This window comes from Pelobates fuscus, chromosome 6, assembly GCF_036172605.1.
Source record: "Pelobates fuscus isolate aPelFus1 chromosome 6, aPelFus1.pri, whole genome shotgun sequence".
NCBI lineage: Eukaryota > Metazoa > Chordata > Amphibia > Anura > Pelobatidae > Pelobates > Pelobates fuscus.
Genome location: NC_086322.1, coordinates 189,707,957 through 189,730,088, shown reverse-complemented (window position 1 = coordinate 189,730,088; position 22,132 = coordinate 189,707,957). Strand labels below are relative to the sequence as shown.

At 43.6% G+C, this 22,132-nt stretch overlaps 1 protein-coding gene across 2 annotated transcripts in view; it reads right to left on the bottom strand.

Moving 5' to 3' along the window:
- Positions 1-22,132, bottom strand: part of RAP1GDS1 (Rap1 GTPase-GDP dissociation stimulator 1) — a 138,429-nt gene that overhangs the window by 83,736 nt on the left and 32,561 nt on the right. For both annotated transcript variants that reach the window (XM_063458611.1, XM_063458612.1), the window contains exon 2: positions 8,486-8,593. In XM_063458611.1, coding sequence (XP_063314681.1) covers positions 8,486-8,593 — 108 coding nt within the window. The remainder of the gene's footprint in view (positions 1-8,485; positions 8,594-22,132) is intronic.

Here is a 22,132-nt window from a genome sequence, read left to right as displayed (position 1 = left end):
ACATACAAGTAGTGAATGCTCCCGCAACCACGACCGTCCTGCAGCCAATTGCTACTGAATGGAAGAGGCGGAGGCGTTAACCTCGAAGTAATCCCAAAGTTCGCAAAACCGCCTAACAGTTCATAATCCCCGTTGACCCCCTCCCAGCCCACACTCAAGAATAAGAAGTCAATTGTTTGTACTCACCGAGGCTCGCAAAAGGTAAGGCAAGGTTCCCCTTCTACTATGCTAAGACAACGCAGCGTGCAAGAACAGCAAGCAGGGAGATGGCAGAGGGAATTTACTCGTGGACATTCGCACACCAAAGACCGCCCTGAACACCAACCTACCTGTGCACAGGCCCAGCTGCAAAGTACACCGCTCTTGCTCTGTGGACATACCAAAAGTATCCGACACGAAATTAGAAACTCAAATGGAGGTTGCGGAACAACCAAAAGCATGTAGAAAAGTTGGTAGCCTACCCAAGCCGACCGGAAAGACGAAGAGTCCATGCCAACCACTGAACGCCAACTGCACCATATGAGGCTCATGGATGTATAAACCGTCACCAGCAGGAAGCAGACTGACCCGGACACTGTTGAGCCCACGCAACAGGCTGGGAGACTGACCTGGACGTTTGACTATATATGGCGATAATGTTGGCAGGGACTAAGCTTTTGGCATCAAAACGGTGCAAGGTTTTAATATCCCGTCACCAAGGGGGTTCAGGTACTCCATGGCACCCGATTTGTACGCAAGCAAGAGCCACACACTATGCAGGGACACAGGCTAGATCATTGTACCACTTAGAGTAGCTAGCAAACCACTGCCAGTAATCAAGGTTAGAGATGCACAATTTTTTATTTTTTTTTTACTTACGACACTCAAACAGAGCCCCCGTGTACACTTTTTATATAATATATATTACCCATAGGTTACACGGTGTAATCTTCTGCGGTGCCACGTGAAACACCAGAATATACAGGCTCAGGCGCAGTCAGCCCTTAGACGGGTTTAGAATCCTTGTAATGGAGACATGGCTGAAAGGTGACTATTACTCCCTCCCCCCTCTCCCATACCTCACTGCCCTGCCCAGACAGGCCGATACGAGGCCAAATTAAGATCTGGCCGGGCTTCGCTACCCTCACGGAGCCCCTTCCTATATATGCTAACACAAAGTTGACAAAAGAGTGAGTTTTGCCTTGAGCTTCAAGAAATACAACTTGAAGCTCAAGGCAAAACTATGACACAGTTATGACAAAAAGGTTAGAAAATGGTCGATTTGTTTTGCCAAACGTTTCCTCCTTCTCCTTTTCTCAAGGTTTTGTTTTTATTATGCCCTAATGACTGTGGACTTTTGTTTTCAAAAGTCGAGTTGGGAAATTACAGAGATATTGTTATGCATATGGATCCACCTGTACGGAGAGCGACATACCTACGAGTGTCAATATATGGTGCTTCTCGAATCACCCCAAGGGAACTGGGTGTCGCACCCAGTACAGTTGAATCCGAACCATTTTCGCCGGTGGGCGAAACGGGATGATACCTGGAGGTTCAGCCACAAGATGTACACGAATGTTTCTTTCTGTTACATGAACACTCTTTCTTCTTGTCCTTTTTCTTCTTCTCTGTTACTCAATTCTCCTAGCTAGTGGTCGGGTGGCGGGTGGAATATGGATAAAAGACAGGTCGGACAGCAAACCCTTAAAAAATTTAATGCGGATAGTATCACAATGTAAAAGGGATGAACGCCCCATGAAAACGGCAAGCTCTTTATAGACAGATTAGGCAGCTGAAGGGGGACATTGTGTGCCTGCAATAAACTCACTTTAGGAAAACAGACCCCTGTAGATACAGGATCAAACAATTTCCTTACCAATTCCATGCTACCTCCGACACAAAATCCAAAGGGGTGTCTACCCAAATTAGCGACCAAGTGTCGTTCTCCTTAATTAAGACAATTGTGGACCCTATGGGAAGGTTTCTAATTATAGTGGTGGTGATTAACGAGGTCACCTACACAATAGCTATTGTCTATGTCCCTAACGACAACCAGGCAAACGTTTTGACTATGATTCTCTCTAAAATCGAAAAAAATACAACAGGGAATACTTATTCTGGGGGGGGAGACTTCAATTGCATTAAGGACCCCATAGAAGACTCATCTGTTAAAACGCCCACTAGTGTTCAACTAATGACGAAACTGTAGAGAAAATTTACCTCACTTTTATAACCTTTACGATGTTTATAACCTTTACGATGTACTTTCTGCTCCTCGATACATAACTGTTATACGAGGATAGAGAGGTACTATGTCAAGGGCACGCACCTTGAACAAGTTTCCGACTGTGACACTCACTATGTCGGAAAACTTTTCTTTTAAAAACAAGCCCCCATGGTGCCTGAATGAATCCCTACTCCAAAACCCCCACTACTACCAGACAGTGTTTGATGAATTATCCCACTAGAAACATAGAAACACAGGGGAGCGGTTATGAGGGGACTGTTTATTAAACATGTGGCCCAGGTTCAAAAATCATCACTCACTAAGTTAAAGGACTTGGAAGCCAGGCTACAGACATTAAATAGGGCCAGTCAGTCCCACCCAACTAAGAGCCTTAGACAAGAAATACTGCAGACCCAAAATAAGATTCAGGAAGCACACAGGCAACGCAACAGTTTCCTATTAAAAAGACTAAAACTATCTGACTACACACAAGGAAACAGAGCAGGGCGGAAATTGGCTTCCACCCTGAAAGAAATCCAAGTTAGAACTTGAATCCCATATATTAAGACCGATACTGGTGCAAAACTCATCGCCCCGGCAGCTATAGGTAACGAATTTGCTACCTTTTATGGTACACTGTATAATATACAGGACGATATGAAACAACACCAAGCTACAGTCCACGAATCCACAACTTTTCTAGAGAGCATTCCAACGCCTACACTCTCCCACACTCAATGTGAGCAATTGTCAGCACCAATCACACTAGAAGAAGTTGAGAAAGCTATTCAGAGCCTTCCAGCCAACAAAACACCAGGTCCAGACGGCCTTTCAAACATTTATTACAAAAAATTACATAACGTTCTTGCCCCTCACCTGCTCCAATTATTTAACAATGCCATCCTTAATTCCAAACTGCCACCAGACATGATCACCGCTACTGTGATCACCCTCTCCAAACCAGGTAAATCCCCAACACAATGCAAACATTTTAGGCCTATATCCTTACTAAACTCGGATGAAAAGTGTTCGCTAAGATCATCGCCAACAGCATGTCTGAGGCCATCCAAACACTCATACACCTTGATCAGTCAGGATTTGTGAAGGGTAGACAAGGGACGGACAACACGAGGAGAGTACTGGACATTTTGTATTCAATAAAGACACAGGGTTTCCCCTACACACGGACAAAGCATTTGACCGCTTGAATTGGAATTTCCTAGAGGCCGTACTAAGAAAATATAAATTTCACAAACCCTTCCACTCAGTGGTTCAGATGCTCTACAACATGCCTACCGCCAAGGTGTTATATGGAGGTTTTATGTCAGAGTCCTTTGCTGTAACAAACAGGACACCCAGGGCTGCCTGCTTTCCCCCTTCCTATATGTCCTGGCACTCAAATCCCTGGCGATCATCAGATTAACCGCGGAGATATCAGGAGTCTATATTGGACAGACGGAACACAAACTGAGTCTCTTTGCAGATGATGTCCTGCTCACCATAACTCAACCCTACACGCCCCTACCCGCACTTACCGACACTCTGAGGGACTACAATAAATTAAAGCAAAGGCAAACTATCTCAAAATGGCATCAGAGATTCACTCCTGTATGGACAAGTGGAAAAACAAATTTCTCTAGTGGATAGGTTGCATTGAGGCCTTTAAAATGATGCTTCTATCTAAACTCCAATTTCTATTCCGCTCATTACCAGTGGATCTCCCAAGGTACTACTTTACACAGTTACAACAACACGTAGACAGATTCATACTGGGCCCCCGAAGGTCCCGTATACCAAAAGCCATAGCAATTAGGAAGCTGGGGGGTGGGGGAGTGGGCATACACGCTTACTACATAGCCACACTTCTCAATCTTGCCATCAGGGCACAAGACGCAAACTCAAGGCCCCCCTGGGTAGACATCGAATCACACTGGTCCCTGACAGATGGAATACCATACTTACTATGGCTACCCAAAGACATACGCCCAAAAATGGACAATATCTTGCCCACCACCTCTGTGATGCTAAGGATATGGGAAGTCCCAAACACAGGTTTACAAACTGGAGCCCGCTTTCGCTGGCCAGCCCAATTAGATGTTTTAAACACTTCATCCCCACTTTTGACAGCAGAGGGTGGGAAAGCCAGGGACTGACACTCCTCCACCAGGTGTGGGGAGGAAACAAACTTAAACCCTATACCAGCCTCAGATCCACTCATGACTTGTCCACGTGTTTCCAATGGCATCTGCATCTGACAGATGCTGGAGATGCGCCACAGAGAAAGGTTCCATGCTGCACAGTGATTAAACCCTTTTGGGAGTGTGCAGTGATTAAACCCTTTTGGGAAACAATAACAACCCTGATTTCAGAAGTAATTAAACAAATTAGGCCCTCGGTCGAACACTTCCTCCTGTTCATGCTCCAAAATGATCTCACGAGGCAACCAGGGCTTAACCTTCCACATATTGATAGCGGCAAACTTATTGATAGCAAGGGGATGGAAGACCCCCACAGCTCCCAGCAGGAGAGAAGTGGTGTAGCAAGTATCTCTCAAAGGGAGTTACGAAAAGATGGCTTATGGGTGGGGGACAGGAAGACTCTTAACACGGACCCGCCAATAGCTGACCTCAAATAAAAAGTGACCAGGGGCCGGCCACAGTTCTCTAGCCTCCTCCTCTAGAGTACTGGCTACACACCTGCACAAACGGAACATAACACAACCTCCTCCTCCAGATCCCACACCAGTAAATCACGTGCTCCTATCTTGCTTTCTCTTCTTCCTTTCTTACTTTTCCTTCTTCTTTTCTGTATCTCTCCATTTATTTTATTTCATCCACTTTTATCTAGCCCAGCCTGGAACTGGGAAATATTAAGAAAAATCAGGTAACATTAAACAACAAAACACAAAAATTCATTTATGCAAGGATTTCCAAACTAGCAGAGTGGTACAATGTTATGTTGAGTGTGACCACACCGGTTTAAGGGGACGGACGTCTCAAGGGGCTGGGAGTAGGTGGCAAAAGATGGCACGCTTAACTTAGGTATTATATGTATACTGCACAAATGGCTATGCCAATCCGCTTTTTGTATGCTTCCATAGCACATCACTGAAACTGGCCACTTGTACACACTGAATCACCCTGTGTTTGTCAATGTACCTAATATTTCATCTGACGATCCTATGTATACATGCTTTACCAAATAAAATAAATAAATAGGAAAAAAATTGCTAATTTCTACTGAAACTACACTTTTTGTAAAAAGACGCTTTTTTTTAGACATAAAACACTTCAACAAGCAAAAAGTGCTTTAAATGTGTGTTCCTTTAATGTGAATGAATACTCTTGTTAATCAAAAGGGATGGTATTGTTTTGGCACCACTGGCTGATAATAATTTTAATGAACCCAACTACAAGAACTATAGTTGATTAACTGCAATTTTAACGGCAGCCAGGTAAAATTGACTAGAAAAGCAGTTAACTGCAGGATCAGTGGATGATGCAATATCTTTCAAAAAGAAAAAACAAAGGATATCTTAAATTACCTCTGTGAACACTGTCCCCAAACCCACATTAATTAAGCCCTATACACTATGTGAGAGAGAGCTGCTACCACCACAAGCACAGGAAATATTGTGACAGAATTACATCCTACCCAAGGGAGCTTGTATCAAAGCATCCTACCCAAGGGAGCTTGTATCAAAATGTTAACCATTCAAAAACTATATATATATATATATATATATATATATATATATATATATATATATATATATATATATATATATATATATATATATATAAAAAAATCTGGAATAAGCAAAACAAAACACCCTTGTGCAAATTTTGCTATCATATTTTAGCCCAATACAATGATAAAATAAAAGCATTATTCTGAAATAAAACAAAATTTAGATATGTATAATGATGTAAGCAAGTTTTATACGTCTATTTGTGTAGATCTAGTTGAATATATGAAATTAGCTTGAAATTAATGCATAGTTAAGGTGTTTAATACACAGATCCAATGGCAAGGTTAAACGAGGACACACTGCAATCTTAAAACAAAATCCTCTTCTGTTTTGCACAAAACAGCAAGCTGAAATATATCGGTATCGTGGAACATGACCTTTTAGATTTATATATATTTTTTGTTTATTTGTTTTTGCATGAGAAGTCTCAAATGTAAAGTCTTGCAGCTAGATACACTTTGGCTATTGACCATGATATTATAATCTAGCTTTATTTGGGATTAGTGAAAAATGCTAGCAACTAACTATACAGTTACGCCACTCTCTTATTCTCATTTTACTGCAATCAAACTATGCTGCTGAGACCAAATGGTTAAAGGAGACATAGGTCATATCAAATTAGTTTTTTGTTTTTTTTTGTAAAACACCAGATTCAAAATATTACAGTGAAGATGAAGAGTGTGAGGTACCTGAATTTTGCAAATGCTTGTAAAAATTCTGCCACACAAAAGATTATTGAAATCAATTAAAACTCCTAAAATCATCATTGTATTTGGAAAAATATACTGAGTGACACACTGTGAATTATGCAGATAGATACTTGCAGACAACAGACTTTGCCCCAATGTTCAATAAGGGAGCAGCTGTTGCAAATATATATTTGAATACTAAAAGGGGATTAAAAAAACAAAATGTAAAACTTGGTGGCAGCCCAAATAGGCAATAATGCAGGTTGTAAATAGTTACCTCAGAAAGTTTTCTTTATAAATGTCTTCTTACTTTTGGCCCGACTCCAGATTCTAGCGATATTTGTCCTTTTTTTGAAATAAATGCCACTAATTTTCCCATCTTTTCCATTTACCATATATACTCGAGTATAAGCCGACCCGAATATAAGCCGAGGCACCTAATTTTACCACAAGAAACTGGGAAAACTTATTGACTCCACTATAAGCCTAGGATGGGAAATGCAGCAGCTACTGGTAAATTTCAAAAATAAAAATAGATACCAATAAAATAACATTAATTGAGGCATCAGTAGGTTAAAAGTTTTTGAATATTTATTTCAAAGAAAAACAGTAAATCCCCCCCCCCCCGACAGACAGACACGCACACACACGACACATACATACAAAGAAACATACATACAATCAGACAGGCGCACACACAAGACATACATACAAAGACCCCTACAAACAGACAGGCACACATACATATTACAAACAGACAGACACATACATACAAACAAACAAACAAACACACACACATAATATTTAATATTAAATATATATAATATTTAAGTCACCCTCCTGTTGCCTACCTTTTAGGTGCAGGAGGGTGACTCAGGTTGATGGGAGTCAGAGTTCCCACTCTGACTCCCTGGTCTTCCTCCCGTGTGGGCTCAGTGATAGCTGGGAGGAGTGACGTGCAGGAGTCACAGCAGTTATGATCTCATCACAGGGGGCCCGTTCGCGCTGTTAGAGCGCCCAGCGCTGACCGGGCCCCCTGACAATCCATGTCCATCGGGTGGCCCTGACAGCATGGGCCACCCGATGGACCCCTGGGACGGCGGCCCCGGCGGTTTGCCGCGCGGGTCGGGGCCACAAATGATGGCGGCGGGTACCCGCGGTATGTACTCACTCGAGTATAAGCCGAGGGGGGAATTTTCAGCACAAAGAATGTGCTGAAAAAGTCGGCTTATACTCTAATATATACGGTACTTATATTAAAAAGGATATGTGGATTTCTACAATTCACAATTTTTTTCAGACTTCATAAACACATTTAAAAAAAAATAATAATAAAATTATATTCCAAGCTCCAAAACCACAGCAGCAAGTTATAGTCTAGTACCCTGGCACCCTCCCACAGTACATAGTTTGCGAACAGCATAAAAACTTTCCTGTGGGTCACTTTTCATGTGCCTCTGGAAGCTTCTGCATTGAGATAAGCCTGGCAGGTACACTGCAGGGCTTACCCCAGAGGACCCAACAAAACCTTATAGCATAAGCTTCCAGCTACAAGAGAGGCAGCAATTGGCAGATTTCAGGTAAGTTGTCAAAAAGTTTCTTAAACGGTTTGACTACTTACCCTTTAAAAATCCTGGGAAGACACTGCCCTCACCCTTAAAGGAACACTATTAAGTTAGAAATACAAATATGCATGCTACAGTGCCCTAGTCATCATTGCTACCAAGGTTATAAAAGAGTTAACTCATTGAGGTGAAGTGGTCTGGGTGCCTACAGTATTCCTTTAAGACTACTTCCACATCGTTTTAAAATCAATTTAGATTTATTTTAGAAACTTACTGTCTTGACCAAGAGCTTGAAGCAGACAGTCCAAACACCCATCCAGATTGTCAGAAGTGCAACCCGTTCCAGTTAGCTTCAATTTCTCCAAGGCCTCTCTTAAATTATCTGCAATTCAGGGAAAATATGAATCAATACATCTAGCAAAAAAATTACATTTGCTTAGTAAAAATGTAACCTTTAAATAAAACATCAAGCAAAAAAATATCTATATACACACACATACCAAATTTAGAGAGGGATAGATACATTATTTCTATATTTTTAAGTATATATTATGCAGTCCACAGACGTATTTACATCTGTCTTTAATCAAGAGATTAAGTGAGTTAGATGCAGCATAAACCCCTACATATGGGTTTGAACTTGGTTGTCTAGACACATAACTTAAAGGATCACTATAGGGTCAGGAACACAAACATGTATTCCTGATCCTATAGTGTTAACACCACCATCTAGTCCCCCTGGGCCCCTCATGCCTCCATAAATATAATAAAAATCTTACTGTATTCAAGCCTGAAGCTGTAAATCTGCATGGTGTTAGGCTCAGAAAAACAAGCAGTTTGCTGACATCTGGTAGCCTGATCCAATCACAGTGCTTCCCCATAGGATTGGTTGAGACTGACAAAGAGGCAGATCAGAGACAGAGCCGGCAGGATTCAAGCACAGCCCTGGCCAATCAGCATCTCCTCATGAGATGAATTGAATCAATGAATCACTTTTTTTTTTTTTTAAATATAGTTTAAATTACAGAAGTGGACTACTACTTCAACAATTTTAGATAATTACAAAATTGACTTAATTTTCAAAAAAAAAAAAAAAAAAAACATGGACGATCTCCTCCAAAAATATATATACATTGCACTCATCAAAACCAAGTCTGCCTCATTCATTTTTTTTGTTCTGAAGTAAACTATATGATGTACACAAAAATGACTGACCTCAATTTCACAGACATGATTTGTATTTGGTATTGGTTATCCCTTATAACCAAGAAACAGTTTCCAAACTTGTGAAATCTGAGTACATTTGTCTCATGAACGGAATGAATACACGTTACATACACAACTGGAAAATCTTATCGATTCAGAGGTTATTTCTAAATACCTTCCCTCTATTTATTAATGGCGTCAGTATATATATGACGTCTTCATTGTGTGGCAGGGTGAGCTCGAGGAGTTCAACGACTTCGTAAAACTTTTTAATGTTAAAGAAAATTTGAGGTTTATGAGCAAATTTGGGGGTTCTAGTCTCAATTTTTTGGCTAAAACAATATCGATCACAGACCAAAACCCTATTCAGAGCACTCTTTTTAAAAAACCTTCAGCCTCTAACAACCTTCTAAGATGGGACAGTTTCCATCCAAGAACTTTAAAGCAGGGTATCCCTATGGGACAGTACCTTAGGGTGAGACGTAACTGCAGTACAATCAAATAATTTAATATAAAAGCAAAGGATTTAAAACAGCAGTTTAAAGGATCACTATGGGGTCAGGAACACAAACATGTATTCTTGACCCTATAGTGACCCACCCCCCCCCCCCCACCCCCAGTCAATGCATCTCTTTGATGAAAATTCAGCATCCCCATGCAGAACGTGGGGATGCTGAACGGCAGGGATACTTACTGTGCAGCCCTGAGCCAGGAAGCAGCTCCAGTGGCCATCTGAAGAGTGGCCACTGGATTCCCATATTCACCCTTTAAGTAGAGTTTGGTCTAATTATTAAGGTGGCAAAATCAGACTCTACTAATATACCAGTTTACTTCCATTATGTTTGTAAGAAAACCAGCATTTCAAGCCCTTCTGTTCGGCTAATATTTCATTTTATTGCCCAGTTTTCGTTTGTTCGGTAGTTTTCAAACTACCGAACCCCTCTCTGGCTCATTATTACAAAAAGTCATCAATTAAGCGCTCTCCCTGTGTGGCCACCATTCGTATAGCCGAACGCCACTTGGCGGCCATCATGTTTGCACGAAAGGCAACGACTTAGTCGTTGAGTGTCTGGCACTAAAAATCGGACACTCGACTGCCCGAACACCGGTCAAATGGAATGAACGTCTGCTTCCTTTTCCCGAACAGCTAGGAGAGCGCTGTTCGGTAGTTTGGTTCCCACAAACCAGGAAAACAATCGCTACTCTGAGCCAGAGCGTTCCGTTCGTGTATTTGTTCAATTTTTGTGACTTAACCCCTTCCTCCCCCCAGAGCCCGGCGTCCCCCTCACGCCGGGCTCTGGGGGGAGGAAGGGGTTAAACTTACCTCTTTCTCCAGTGCCGGGCGGGGAGCTCTCCTCCTCCTCTCCGCCTCCTCTCTGGCTGAATGTGCAATGCACGGCAGGAGCCGCGCGCACATTCAAATGGGACTTTCATGAAATTCGAAAACCCCTGAACTGATCTAGGTGATTTTTGGATATGTTGGTCACCCAGATCAGGGCTATCAGGGGATATGACATTTATGGGGGTCCTGTATATTTTGGGGGGTTTTCTGAGTTTTGGGAAAATTATGTTCTCTCTGCTTGGAGATAATTAAGTTATTACTTTATCTGACCCAATTATATCCAGGCAGAGGGGAGGGAATTAACTGTTTGTACTGGGAGTGTCACTGTTTGTCCCTGAATTGTCATTGGCTGTAATAAGTTGTGTCCCCATTTTCCATCAGGTCCAGGGGGCGTTCCTCTGGCCTGGAGAATTGTATAAAAGCCAGTGTGGCACAATAAAGATTAATTCCTGTTACACCCTTCATCATGTTTGGGCTGATGTTTAGGTACCTGCTTACTACTTTGGGAGAATCTACTGGGAAAGCTGTATCTACTCTGGAGAAAGAGGCGAATGGAAGCCCGAAAACAGACGAAACACTAGCTACCACATCAGGGTTCGTTACAATCTCCCATTATCTCTATCATTGTATCTACCCATACCATTTATTCACCTTTTTGAATATCTCTAATTTTCAATATATATCTAATTTTGGATCTTAATGCTAAGCTTTGATCCCCATAGATTGCTGCTATTTAATTGGCTACATCTTAGCCTTCCACTTAGAATAACATTTTATTACTGAACAGCTGTTTTTCTTGATACGATCTTTCTACTTGGGTTGATCAAGAATTAGTATCTTTTCTGCTGTGATATATATATATATATATATATATATATGCAGACCCCCTAGGTTTTGCCTTTTTAATATTACACTTTCAAAAGTCACTTTTGTGGTTTTCAGTTTGTCTTGTTTTTTCACCATTATGTAGATATGCCTTTAATATACTAATAAAGTTTATATTTTCATTTTTTTGTTTCATGCCAATTATTTTGGGTTATACATGTTATATGTGGGTAATTTAACCTTTTTTGAGAATCGTTACCCCATAGTCTTGACTTAGACCCGCTTTTTCAAAGAAAGATTAGTGTTTTTTTTTGTTTTTTTTCCAATTTTATCTTTTCTGGGTTAAGCCCATATTACCCATTTAGTCCATTCTTGACTCTTGGGTAAGGATTTTCCTCTAGTCATGTCATTTTTTTTTTTGGTATACATATTATTGTAAATTATGCATTATTGAATATTTTATGTTGATTGTCATTTTGCATTTTATGACCTAATATGACTATAGATAAAGTTTTAGTTTGTAGTCAATTTGCTTAGAAGGGCATATAATCTGACCCAAGTATTAGCACCTAAGGACTTTGAGAAAGCCTGGAAGTAGGGCGAAACACATCAAACCAGATAAGCAGTCTATCCAGCAATGAGGCATAGAGAAGAGTAGAGGACCCAGAACAGAACATTGAGGTACTCCAGATGAGAAGAGGAGGAGCTGCCAGCAATTAACACAAAAAGGGACTGTTGGATAGCTATGAGTGGATCCAAGAGAGCTGAGAGTTTGTAGAACGAGGGGATGGTCAACAGTGTTGAAGGCAGTTTAGAGGTCAAGATAAATAAAGAGAGTTGTGGCCATTATTTTTAGCAGAAAGAAGATCATTAGTAACTTATTAACTTTGGTGAGCGCCATTTCTGTCGAGTGTTTGGGATGAAAGCCAGATTGCAGGGGGTCAAGCAGGGAGTTGAATTACAGAAAGTGGCTTAGTCATTTGCAAACTAGTCTTTTCAGTATTTCTGATGCTATGGACAGCAGTGAAATTAGGTGGTCTTTTGCAGGAGAATTAGGGTAAAGGGAGGGTTTCTTGAATATGGGAGTGTCCTTTGTGAAGGAGGGGTTGGGAATGAACCGGTAGAAAGGAATAGGTTGAAGATGTGAGTTAACGCAGGAGTGAGGTGGAAGGCAGATAAGTTATTAAATGTGGCAGGATAAAGTTAAGTGGGCAGGTAGTGTGGCATAAAGAAGACAGGAACGAAGACATTTCATCCTCGGTGCTGGAGTAAAAAAAAAAGCAGAGAGTCACATCGGTGGTGACCTGGGGTGGCGGTAGAATATTGTAAGTTTGTGTTTGGGATACTGCTTTGTATAGTAACAGGTTTTTTTTTTGTTGGTTTTTTTTAGAAGTTAGCTGCAAAGTCTTGGGTGCTTGGGTGTTGAAGTCAGATGATGGGGTGAGTTGTTGTATTACATAAAAGAATTGGGGAACATGTTATTAATATTTTAAAAGGTTCACACTACAAAGCATCTCTGCGCACTTTAAAGAACATCACGGTATGGACCCTAGGGGTTTCATTTTCTTAGATATACAAACAGTTAGGGGAGGGAACCCTGTTTTGGATATAGGTAAGGAGGAGATAAGATGAGTTCACAAATCAAAAACCTTGTAAACTTCATGATTTAAACATTTAATTTTATCACATTTTTTTATAATGATTGAGTATTATTGTATATATTTGACAGAACCTGTTGTTTATATGAAGTATGTCAATGTATAGTTTTAAATCTTGTTTTTTTTTTCCTTCCCTTTAGTAGGTTTACAGCTGTAGGGATGTATTATTCATTTTGCATATTTAAAGGGAAACTACAGTCACCAGAACAACTAAAGCTTATTGTATTTGTTCTGGTGAGTTGAATTATTCACTTCAGGCTCTTTGCAGTAAACACGGTCTTTTCAGAGAAATGCATTACATTACAGCCTAGGGATACCTCCACTCAGGGCCGACGGTGGCCTAGGGCGCCAGCTTAATGTGGGCGCCTCTGGCAAGCCTGCTGCTAACGGTGTTTGGGATGGTCCGGGCGATTGGACGCCCAGACAGACCCAGTAACAAATATTAAAACTGGCCAAATGGCCAGAAACAGTAAAAATAAGATCAGAATAGCAGCCAGCCGCCAGTGGTCGCAGCGCAGGCATTACTCACGAGGTGCAGAATTAACTCCTGACCGGCCAGCGCCTGGCTAAACTAGATCGCCGATCCCATGATGAAACTCGCGGGCGCAACGTCAATGCGCTCCACTCCCTGCCCTGTGCATGGGGACATGAGAGGGATTAAGGAAGGAGGAAGTGGGGCAGGGCGGATGAGTGTCCCAATAGGCCTTTCACTTGGTGCACATCTCACTCGCTTCCGCCCCCTGCACTGTACGTGGGGACAAGTGGGCGGGAGCATAGCAGGGAGTAATGGGATGCCAGTAGCATTCAATATGCCTGGAATACATAAAGAGACAACCGATATTTGAAATGAAGGTGTGTTTCAGAGAATGTGTGTGTCTGCAAGGGTCAGTGTATGTGTCTGTCTGCATGTATCAATGAGTGTTTGTCGGCATGTATTAGTGTGTGTCAATATGCATAAATCACTGTGTCAGTCTGCATGGGTCAGATCAGTGTGTGCCTCACATTTAAACCTCACATCCAGTCAGTTACCAAATCCTGTATTTTACACCTTAAACACAAAGCCCGCATCCACCTCTTTCTTATGCAAGATGCTACTAAGGAGCTCATCCATGCTCTAGTAATCTCTCACATGGATTATTATTGTAACTCTCTCCTAATAGGTCTTCCCACAAGTCGTATTGTCCTGTTACAGTCAGAAATGAATGCTGCAGTTAGACTGATTTTCCTCTCCTGTCGCTCCTCTCTTCTCTGCCAGTCCTTACATTGGCTTTCTGTATCCTATAGGAGTAAATTCAAGGTACTAATCCACACCTATATAGCCCCTCTTGTATCTCTTCACTGATCCGCAGGTATGTCCCTTCTCGGTCTCTCCGCTCTGCCCATAACCTTCTGCTGTCGGCTACTCGCACCCGTACAGCCAACTCACACTTGCAGGACTTCTCGCGGGTGGCTCCTTTCCTTTGGAATAGCCTATCTACGACCATCAAGCTCTCCCCTAGTCTTCAATCATTTAAAAAGTGCATCAAAACCCATCTCTTTAGGAAAGCTTATGGCCTCCCAGAGTAACCTCTACCTCACGTACCCGTCCCTTGCTCTCTCCTAAAGGGCAGCACTGTATTCTCTCCTCCAGCTCTGCTTCACTCCACCTTGTTTGATTGCTACCTCCTGTCCTGTTGTGTTTTACACCCCACCTCCTATAAACTACAAGCTCTTTGAGCAGGGCCCTCTTCAACCTATTGTTCCTGTAACTTTCTGTAATTGTCTCATTTATTGTTAAATATCCCCCTTTGATAATTTTGTAAAGCGCTATGGAACATGCTGGTGCTATATAAAAACCAGTAATAAATAGTAATAATAATAATAATAATAAAAGTTTCTAAATGCATTATGTTATAGCTATTTTGGTACGGTTTTTCATATTTCCTGCATCTAACACAAAATGTAGCAAAGTTGGTACCATAAATACTTTACAAGTCAAATGGATACTGTAAAATATGTCAATACTGGTAATTTAATAACAAAATATATTTAAGGGGGATTTCTAGCCATTTGTTCTCTCGATTTAAATGCATTACACAGATGATTCATTTAAAATGGGTAAAAAAAATAAACCTTAAAAGGACCACTATAGTGCCAGGAAAACATACTTGTTTTCCTGGCACTATAGTGCCCTGAGGGTGCCCCCACCCTCAGGGTCCCCCTCACGCCGGGCTCTGGGGGGAGGAAGGGGTTAAACTTACCTCTTTCTCCAGTGCCGGGCGGGGAGCTCTCCTCCTCCTCTCCGCCTCCTCTCTGGCTGAATGTGCAATGCACGGCAGGAGCCGCGCGCACATTCAGCCAGTCCATTGAAAAGCATTCTCAATGCTTTCCTATGGACACTGGTGTCTTCTCACTGTGAAAATCACAGTGAGAAGCGCGTAAGCCCTCTAGCGGCTGTCAATGAGACCGCCACTAGAGGCTGGATTAACCCATTTAAAAACATAGCAGTTTCTCTGAAACTGCTAGGTTTATAGGGAAAAAAAGGGTTAAACCTAGCTGGACCTGGCATTAAGCTGAAGTGGTCTGGGTGTCTATAGTGGTCCTTTAATATGTTCTTGACACAGGGCCGGATTAACATAGGGGCTGATGGAGCTGCAGCTCCAGGCCCAGGCCCATGGAATAGGCCCATTGTAAAAAAAAAAAAAAAAAAAAAAAAATATTTTTTTTTTTTTTACACAGACTACTCTTAGGTTTACCACTTGACTGGTATTTTAAGGCACAGCTGGTATTGGAGGCTGCCTGGCCATGAAGGTACTGCAGTAATACCAGCAATACAAATGCAAATATTTTTCTCCGTATAAACGGAGAATAATCTGCAATACCAGCACCGGCCAGTAGGGGTCACTGTGTGTGGAGAGAGGCAGGGATAGAAAGTTACAGCATCTCCCTGCCTCTCTCTGCTCACTGATCCGCGGGGGAGCAGCTACACAGCACAGAGAGTCCAGACAGCAGCTCCCACCCTGCAGAGACAGACTACAGCTCAGGTATGTGAAGGATGGGGGAAAGGCAGCAGGGAGACATGGGGACACATGTCTCTCAGTGTCCCCATGTCTCCAAGTGTCCCCATGATTCCCAGCCATTGTCTCAGTGTCCCCATGTCTCCCAGTGTCCCTATGTCTCCCAGCCAGTGTCAGTGTCCCCATGTCTCCCAGTGTCAGTGTCCCCATGTCTCCCAGTGTCAGTGTCCCCATGTCTCCCAGTGTCAGTGTCCCCATGTCTCCCAGTGTCAGTGTCCCCATGTCTCCCAGTGTCTGTGTCCCCATGTCTCTGTGTCCTTAGTGTCCCCATGTCTCCCAGTGTCCCCAAATGTCTGTGTCCCCATGTCTCCCAGTGTCCCCATGTCTATGTCCACAAGTGCCCCATGCCTCCCAGCCAGTGTCCCCAAGTGTCTGTGTCTCCATGCCTCCCAGCCAGTGTCCCTAGTGTCTGTGTCCCTATGTCTTTCAGTTTCCCTAGTGTCTTAGTTTCCCCAAATGTCTGTGTCCCCATGTCTCCCAGTGTCCCCATGTCTCCCAGTGTCCCCATGTCTCCCAGTGTCCCCATGTCTCCCAGTGTCCCCCGTGTCTCCCAGTGTCCCCCGTGTCTCCCAGTGTCCCCCGTGTCTCCCAGTGTCCCCCGTGTCTCCCAGTGTCCCCCGTGTCTCCCAGTGTCCCTCGTGTCTCCCAGTGTCCCCCGTGTCTCCCAGTGTCCCCCGTGTCTCCCAGTGTCCCTCGTGTCTCCCAGTGTCCCTCGTGTCTCCCAGTGTCCCTCGTGTCTCCCAGTGTCCCTCGTGTCTCCCAGTGTCCCTCGTGTCTCTCAGTGTCTGTGTCCCCATGTCTCTATGTCCTTAGTGTCCCCATGTCTCCCAGTGTCCCCAAATGTCTCAGTGTCCCCATGTCTATGTCCACAAGTGCCCCATGTCTCCCAGTGTCTGTGTCCCGATGTCTCTCAATGTCCCCAAGTGTCTGTGTCTCCATGCCTCCCAGCCAGTGTCCCTAGTGTCTGTGTCCCTATGTCTTTCAGTGTCCCTAGTGTCTTAGTTTCCCCAAATGTCTGTGTCACCATGGCTCCCAGTATCTGTGTCCCCATGTCTCCCAGTGTCCCCATGTCTCCCAGTGTCCCCATGTCTCCCAGTGTCCCCATGTCTCCCAGTGTCCCCATGTCTCCCAGTGTCCCCATGTCTCCCAGTGTCCCCATGTCTCCCAGTGTCCCCATGTCTCCCCGTGTCTCCCAGTGTCCCCGTGTCTCCCAGTGTCCCCCGTGTCTCCCAGTGTCCCCATGTCTCCCAGTGTCCCCATGTCTCCCAGTGTCCCCATGTCTCCCAGTGTCCCCATGTCTCCCCGTGTCTCCCAGTGTCCCCGTGTCTCCCAGTGTCCCCCGTGTCTCCCAGTGTCCCTCGTGTCTCAGTGTCCCCATGTCTCAGTGTTCCCATGTCTCAGTGTTCCCATGTCTCAGTGTTCCCATGTCTCAGTGTTCCCATGTCTCTCAGTGTCTGTGTCCCCATGTCTCTATGTCCTTAGTGTCCCCAAATGTCTCAGTGTCCCCATGTCTATGTCCACAAGTGCCCCATGTCTCCCAGTGTCCCCAAGTGTCTGTGTCCCAATGTCTCTCAAAGTACCCATGACTTCCAGCTAGTGTCTCAGTGTCCCCATGTCTCCCAGTGTCCCTATGTCTCCCAGTCAGTGTCCCTAGTGTCTCAGTGTCCCCATGTCTCCCAGTGTCTGTGTCCCCATGTCTCTGTGTTCTTAGTGTCCCCATGCCTCTCAGTGTCCCCATGTCTATGTCCACAAGTGCCCCATGTTTCCCAGTTTCCCCAAGTGTCTGTGTCCCCATGCCTCCCAGCCAGTGTCCCTAGTGTCTGTGTCCCCATCTCTCCTAGTGTCTGTGTCCCCATGCCTGTGTCCCTAGTGTCTGTCTCCTCATTTCTCACAGTGTCCCCAAATGTCGGTGTCCTCATGTCTCCCAGTGTCCCCATGTCTGTATTCACAGGTGCCCCCATGTCTCCCAGTGCCCCCATGTCTCTCAATGTCCCTGGGTCTCTCAGTATCTGTTTCCCCATGTCTCTGTGTCCTTAGTGTCCCCATGCCTCCCAGTGTCCCCATGTCTATGTCCACAAGTGCCCCATGTCTCCCAGTGTCCCCAAGTGTCTGTGTCCCCATGCCTCCCAGCCAGTGTCCCTAGTGTCTGTGTACCCATCTCTCCTAGTGTCTGTGTCCCCATGTCTGTGTCCCTAGTGTCTGTCTCCTCATTTCTCCCAGTGTCCCCAAATGTCTGTGTCCTCATGTCTCCCAGTGTCCCCATGTCTGTATTCACAGGTGCCCCCATGTCTCCCAGTGCCCCCATGTCTCTCAATGTCCCCGGGTCTCTCAGTGTCCCCATGTATCCTAGTGACACGGTACACACTGAGACATGGGGACACTGGAAGAAATGGGGACACAGACACTGGGAGACTAGGGGACTGGACGACATGGGGATACTGACACTGTGATACATAAGGACACTGATGCCAGGCTGGCCTTCCAATTCTTTGGACAGACATGCCCCCTTTTTGGGCATGTTCGCCCCTTTTGGCAGTTCTGGTCACGTGATTCGCATCAGTGGTGCACCCTTTCACCCCGCCCATGGACACTGCTGTTATGGGGTATGGATTTACTTGAAAGATGAAAGCATTAATTAGATAAAGAGATTAGCATAGAGTATGTGTTTTCTTATAGCTGCATCCTTTGAGTTTTTGCTCCAACACCAACTCCATCAGATACATGACTCTTGAGAGGTATGACTGTTTTAGTGTTTTTAGTCGATAAGTTTCTGTAATTAGGCCCCATCATAATTGTCAGCACCAGGCCCACTGGGCTCTTAATCTGGCCCTGTCTTGACAAGCAGAAAAAAAGATATGTCAGTTAATATGCAGTAAGGACCCATGATGTACCATGATGTCTCAGAACTGGGGCAGTTCACTTATAGCCAATTAGTACATAACCCAGCTATCGGATCACAGTAATTGTATGGCTTTAGTAAGATCATCAGTGTTGTAACACATTGATCTTTACAGTCCCTCTTAGTCTCAATGTCAGCAGTGTCCTTGTGTGATACAGGGAAGGAAAGTGAGGGGAGGTAACAAAATACATAACGAACCTCAAACCGGACTATTCACTTAACTCTGAAGTTTTAGCAAATTAAATCCAAATTGTAAATTGTAAGGGGTAAAACAGCTAAGCTGTGACTAAAGCATTTATTTAATGGATATAGGAGGACATCTATCTAAATAGCATTAGATTACCTCCTATGTCAGAAATACAAGTTTGTATTTCTAAAAGAGTTTTTTGGGGTTTTTAAACCTGTCATTAGTATTTACTCAGTGCATGATTTTTATTTTGGGGAAACTAAAGGGAAGCCTTAGGTGTTACAGAGAGGGATAAGGGAAAATAAAAAGTGAGTTTTAGCCAAGTAATAGGTAAGTTATCCCATATCTATTTATGGACAATTGGAAGGGAAGACACTCCTGTTAAAAAGTGCTATTTGGAGGAGGGGGGGGGGGCAGAGTCTGACTGCCGGGCAGACCAGACGTGCTTAACAGGAGATCCCGCGTCTGCCGACAAATATCAAGGTACATTCCCTAGCTAAGTGCACATTTTGACCACAGCCTTCACTAATCTTGCCCACAGACCACTGCTGTATCTGGCGGTACCTTACACGGGCACCTCCGACTCTGGACTACCCAAATCGAGGCTTGTGGCCTACACGAAGCAGAGCCACAAAGAGGCGGCCGCTCTCCTGGTTCTTCAACAGAAGTAGGACTCCTGTGTATCACCTCTCCCCGCCCGACCCCAAGACCGGCGAGGGCTATCCCAGTCCCCACTGAACAGCCCCACTCCGCTCACAGAACAAAGGCAACTGAATGTGCACTGACGCAGGCTACCGCACGCTCATGCAAAATGACGGACGCGCCTTCTCCCAACGAACCTCAGCAACAGCCTGAAAAGCTGGACCGTGTGTTGAAGTATCTGAATGATTTCTTCACCCGTTTCTGTGTGCAACTAGAGGCTCAAGCCGCGGCGGCAGCACCTGGGGGCCTGGAGAGTGGACGGAAGAAAACAGGTGGCGAGGCGATTGACCCCCCTCCAGGCGGTCAAAACTATGACTTCCAAGAAATTCCTGAACCGATCTGCATGATTTTTGGATATGTTGGTCACCCAGATCGGGGCTATCAGGGGATGTAACTTTTGTGGGGTTTCCATGGGTTTTAGAGTTCCTTTCAGAGTACTGTTAAAATGTATTGTTTTTTTGTGCTTGGAGATAATTGGATTAGATTAGTACAGTTCCTGGTTCTATCATCTCCCAGGGATTATCTCATATGTGTATGGGAGTGTCCTGGACCTGAGAGCCAATGTCTGTGTGGTTGTTTTTACTGTAGTCTACTCCCAGGTCCAGTGGGAAGTGCCCATTGCATTGGGACCTGCATATAAAGGCCAGTTGTGGCTGCCAATAAAGGAGTCCCTGCTTACCCTCAACATAGAGTCATATCATGTGTGGGGGAAATGGCTGTATCTACCCTGGGAAATGCTAGATCACTATACTCCCCTGGGATTATAATCACTTGCTCTTGTAAGAGCAGCCTGCTACACTCTCTGGGGAAGGAGATGTCTGGAAACTGGATCCTGGTCTTGTGCCCAGGGTGGGTGGGGGACGGCTTGACTCCAGCCAAGCTGTAACGCTGGAAGTGGGGACTACAATGCTGATGGTGTCTGGTGGAGTGCTTGGAGTACTCTGTGAGCCCTACAGGCATCAATTGGAGAAGGCACCCGGTAGGGGTGCCAGGTGGTCCGTCACAATGCTCTTCTTTGATTACTCATTAGTAGTTAATTCTCTGACACTTTAGTGTGATCTTTCTTTTACGACTAGCCATGGAAGCATAGCTTGAATAATTTATTGTATTAAAAATGTGCATGTTTTCGCCATTACTCCAACTGTTATGCATTATAATATTCTTGAGGATTGCTGTTGGGCACCCTGAGCTTGTATGTATTGAGCTTATGTACTGTAAAAACGCAACATAAAAAGTGCTGTTTTTTTAGTAACACTAGTTGAGCGCCCATTGTAACAGGCAAAACAGTAAAAAAAAATTTAAAAAAATTGTTTCGATATATTTAATTGAAAATAGTTATATAGACATGTAGGGTACTACTAGAAAGCCCTACATGTCCTTTAAAAAAACCAACAACACTGTGTTGGTGTTGGAGTAAACTGAAGTTAAACAAGCACATAACACTTACAAATTTGCTCCTGTCTTTTGTGCATCGCTAAATAAAACACACTGCACTAAAAAGATTATTTTAGCTGCAGTGATAAAGTATATATATATTTTTTTTAAATGTAAAAATTTGGCATTTAAATGTGACAAATTTCACCAATCTATAACTCTGAATATATAAACTTCCAAAAAAATAAATTACAATAATGAATTGGGATTTTATAGAATTGTTAAACTCGTGTGAAAGCAATCAACCACAAACAATCTGAGTGCCACATTCTCTTGTGCCCCTTATTCCCACATTGATCATCAGTGTAGTCTGACAAATCAGGGCTGCCGTGCTTTTAGAAAAAGTCCTTTGGGAACCAGTAAAGAATGTACAACTCTACTGGGCTTTTAATTAAGAGACTTGCATATAAAGCAAGTGTAAATACAGATTAGTCTATCTCAGTAAACAAATCAAGACAATACAGATTTCTCAAAATATGTACAATATCAAGTGGTAAAATAGATGAGCTAGAGTCTTCTCACATTGGCATAGGTATCTTTCTTAGTGACCGTTACCTTCCTTAAAAGGAAACAACAGTGCTGCTTACCTGGACCTGCCCACCCCTTCCTTCA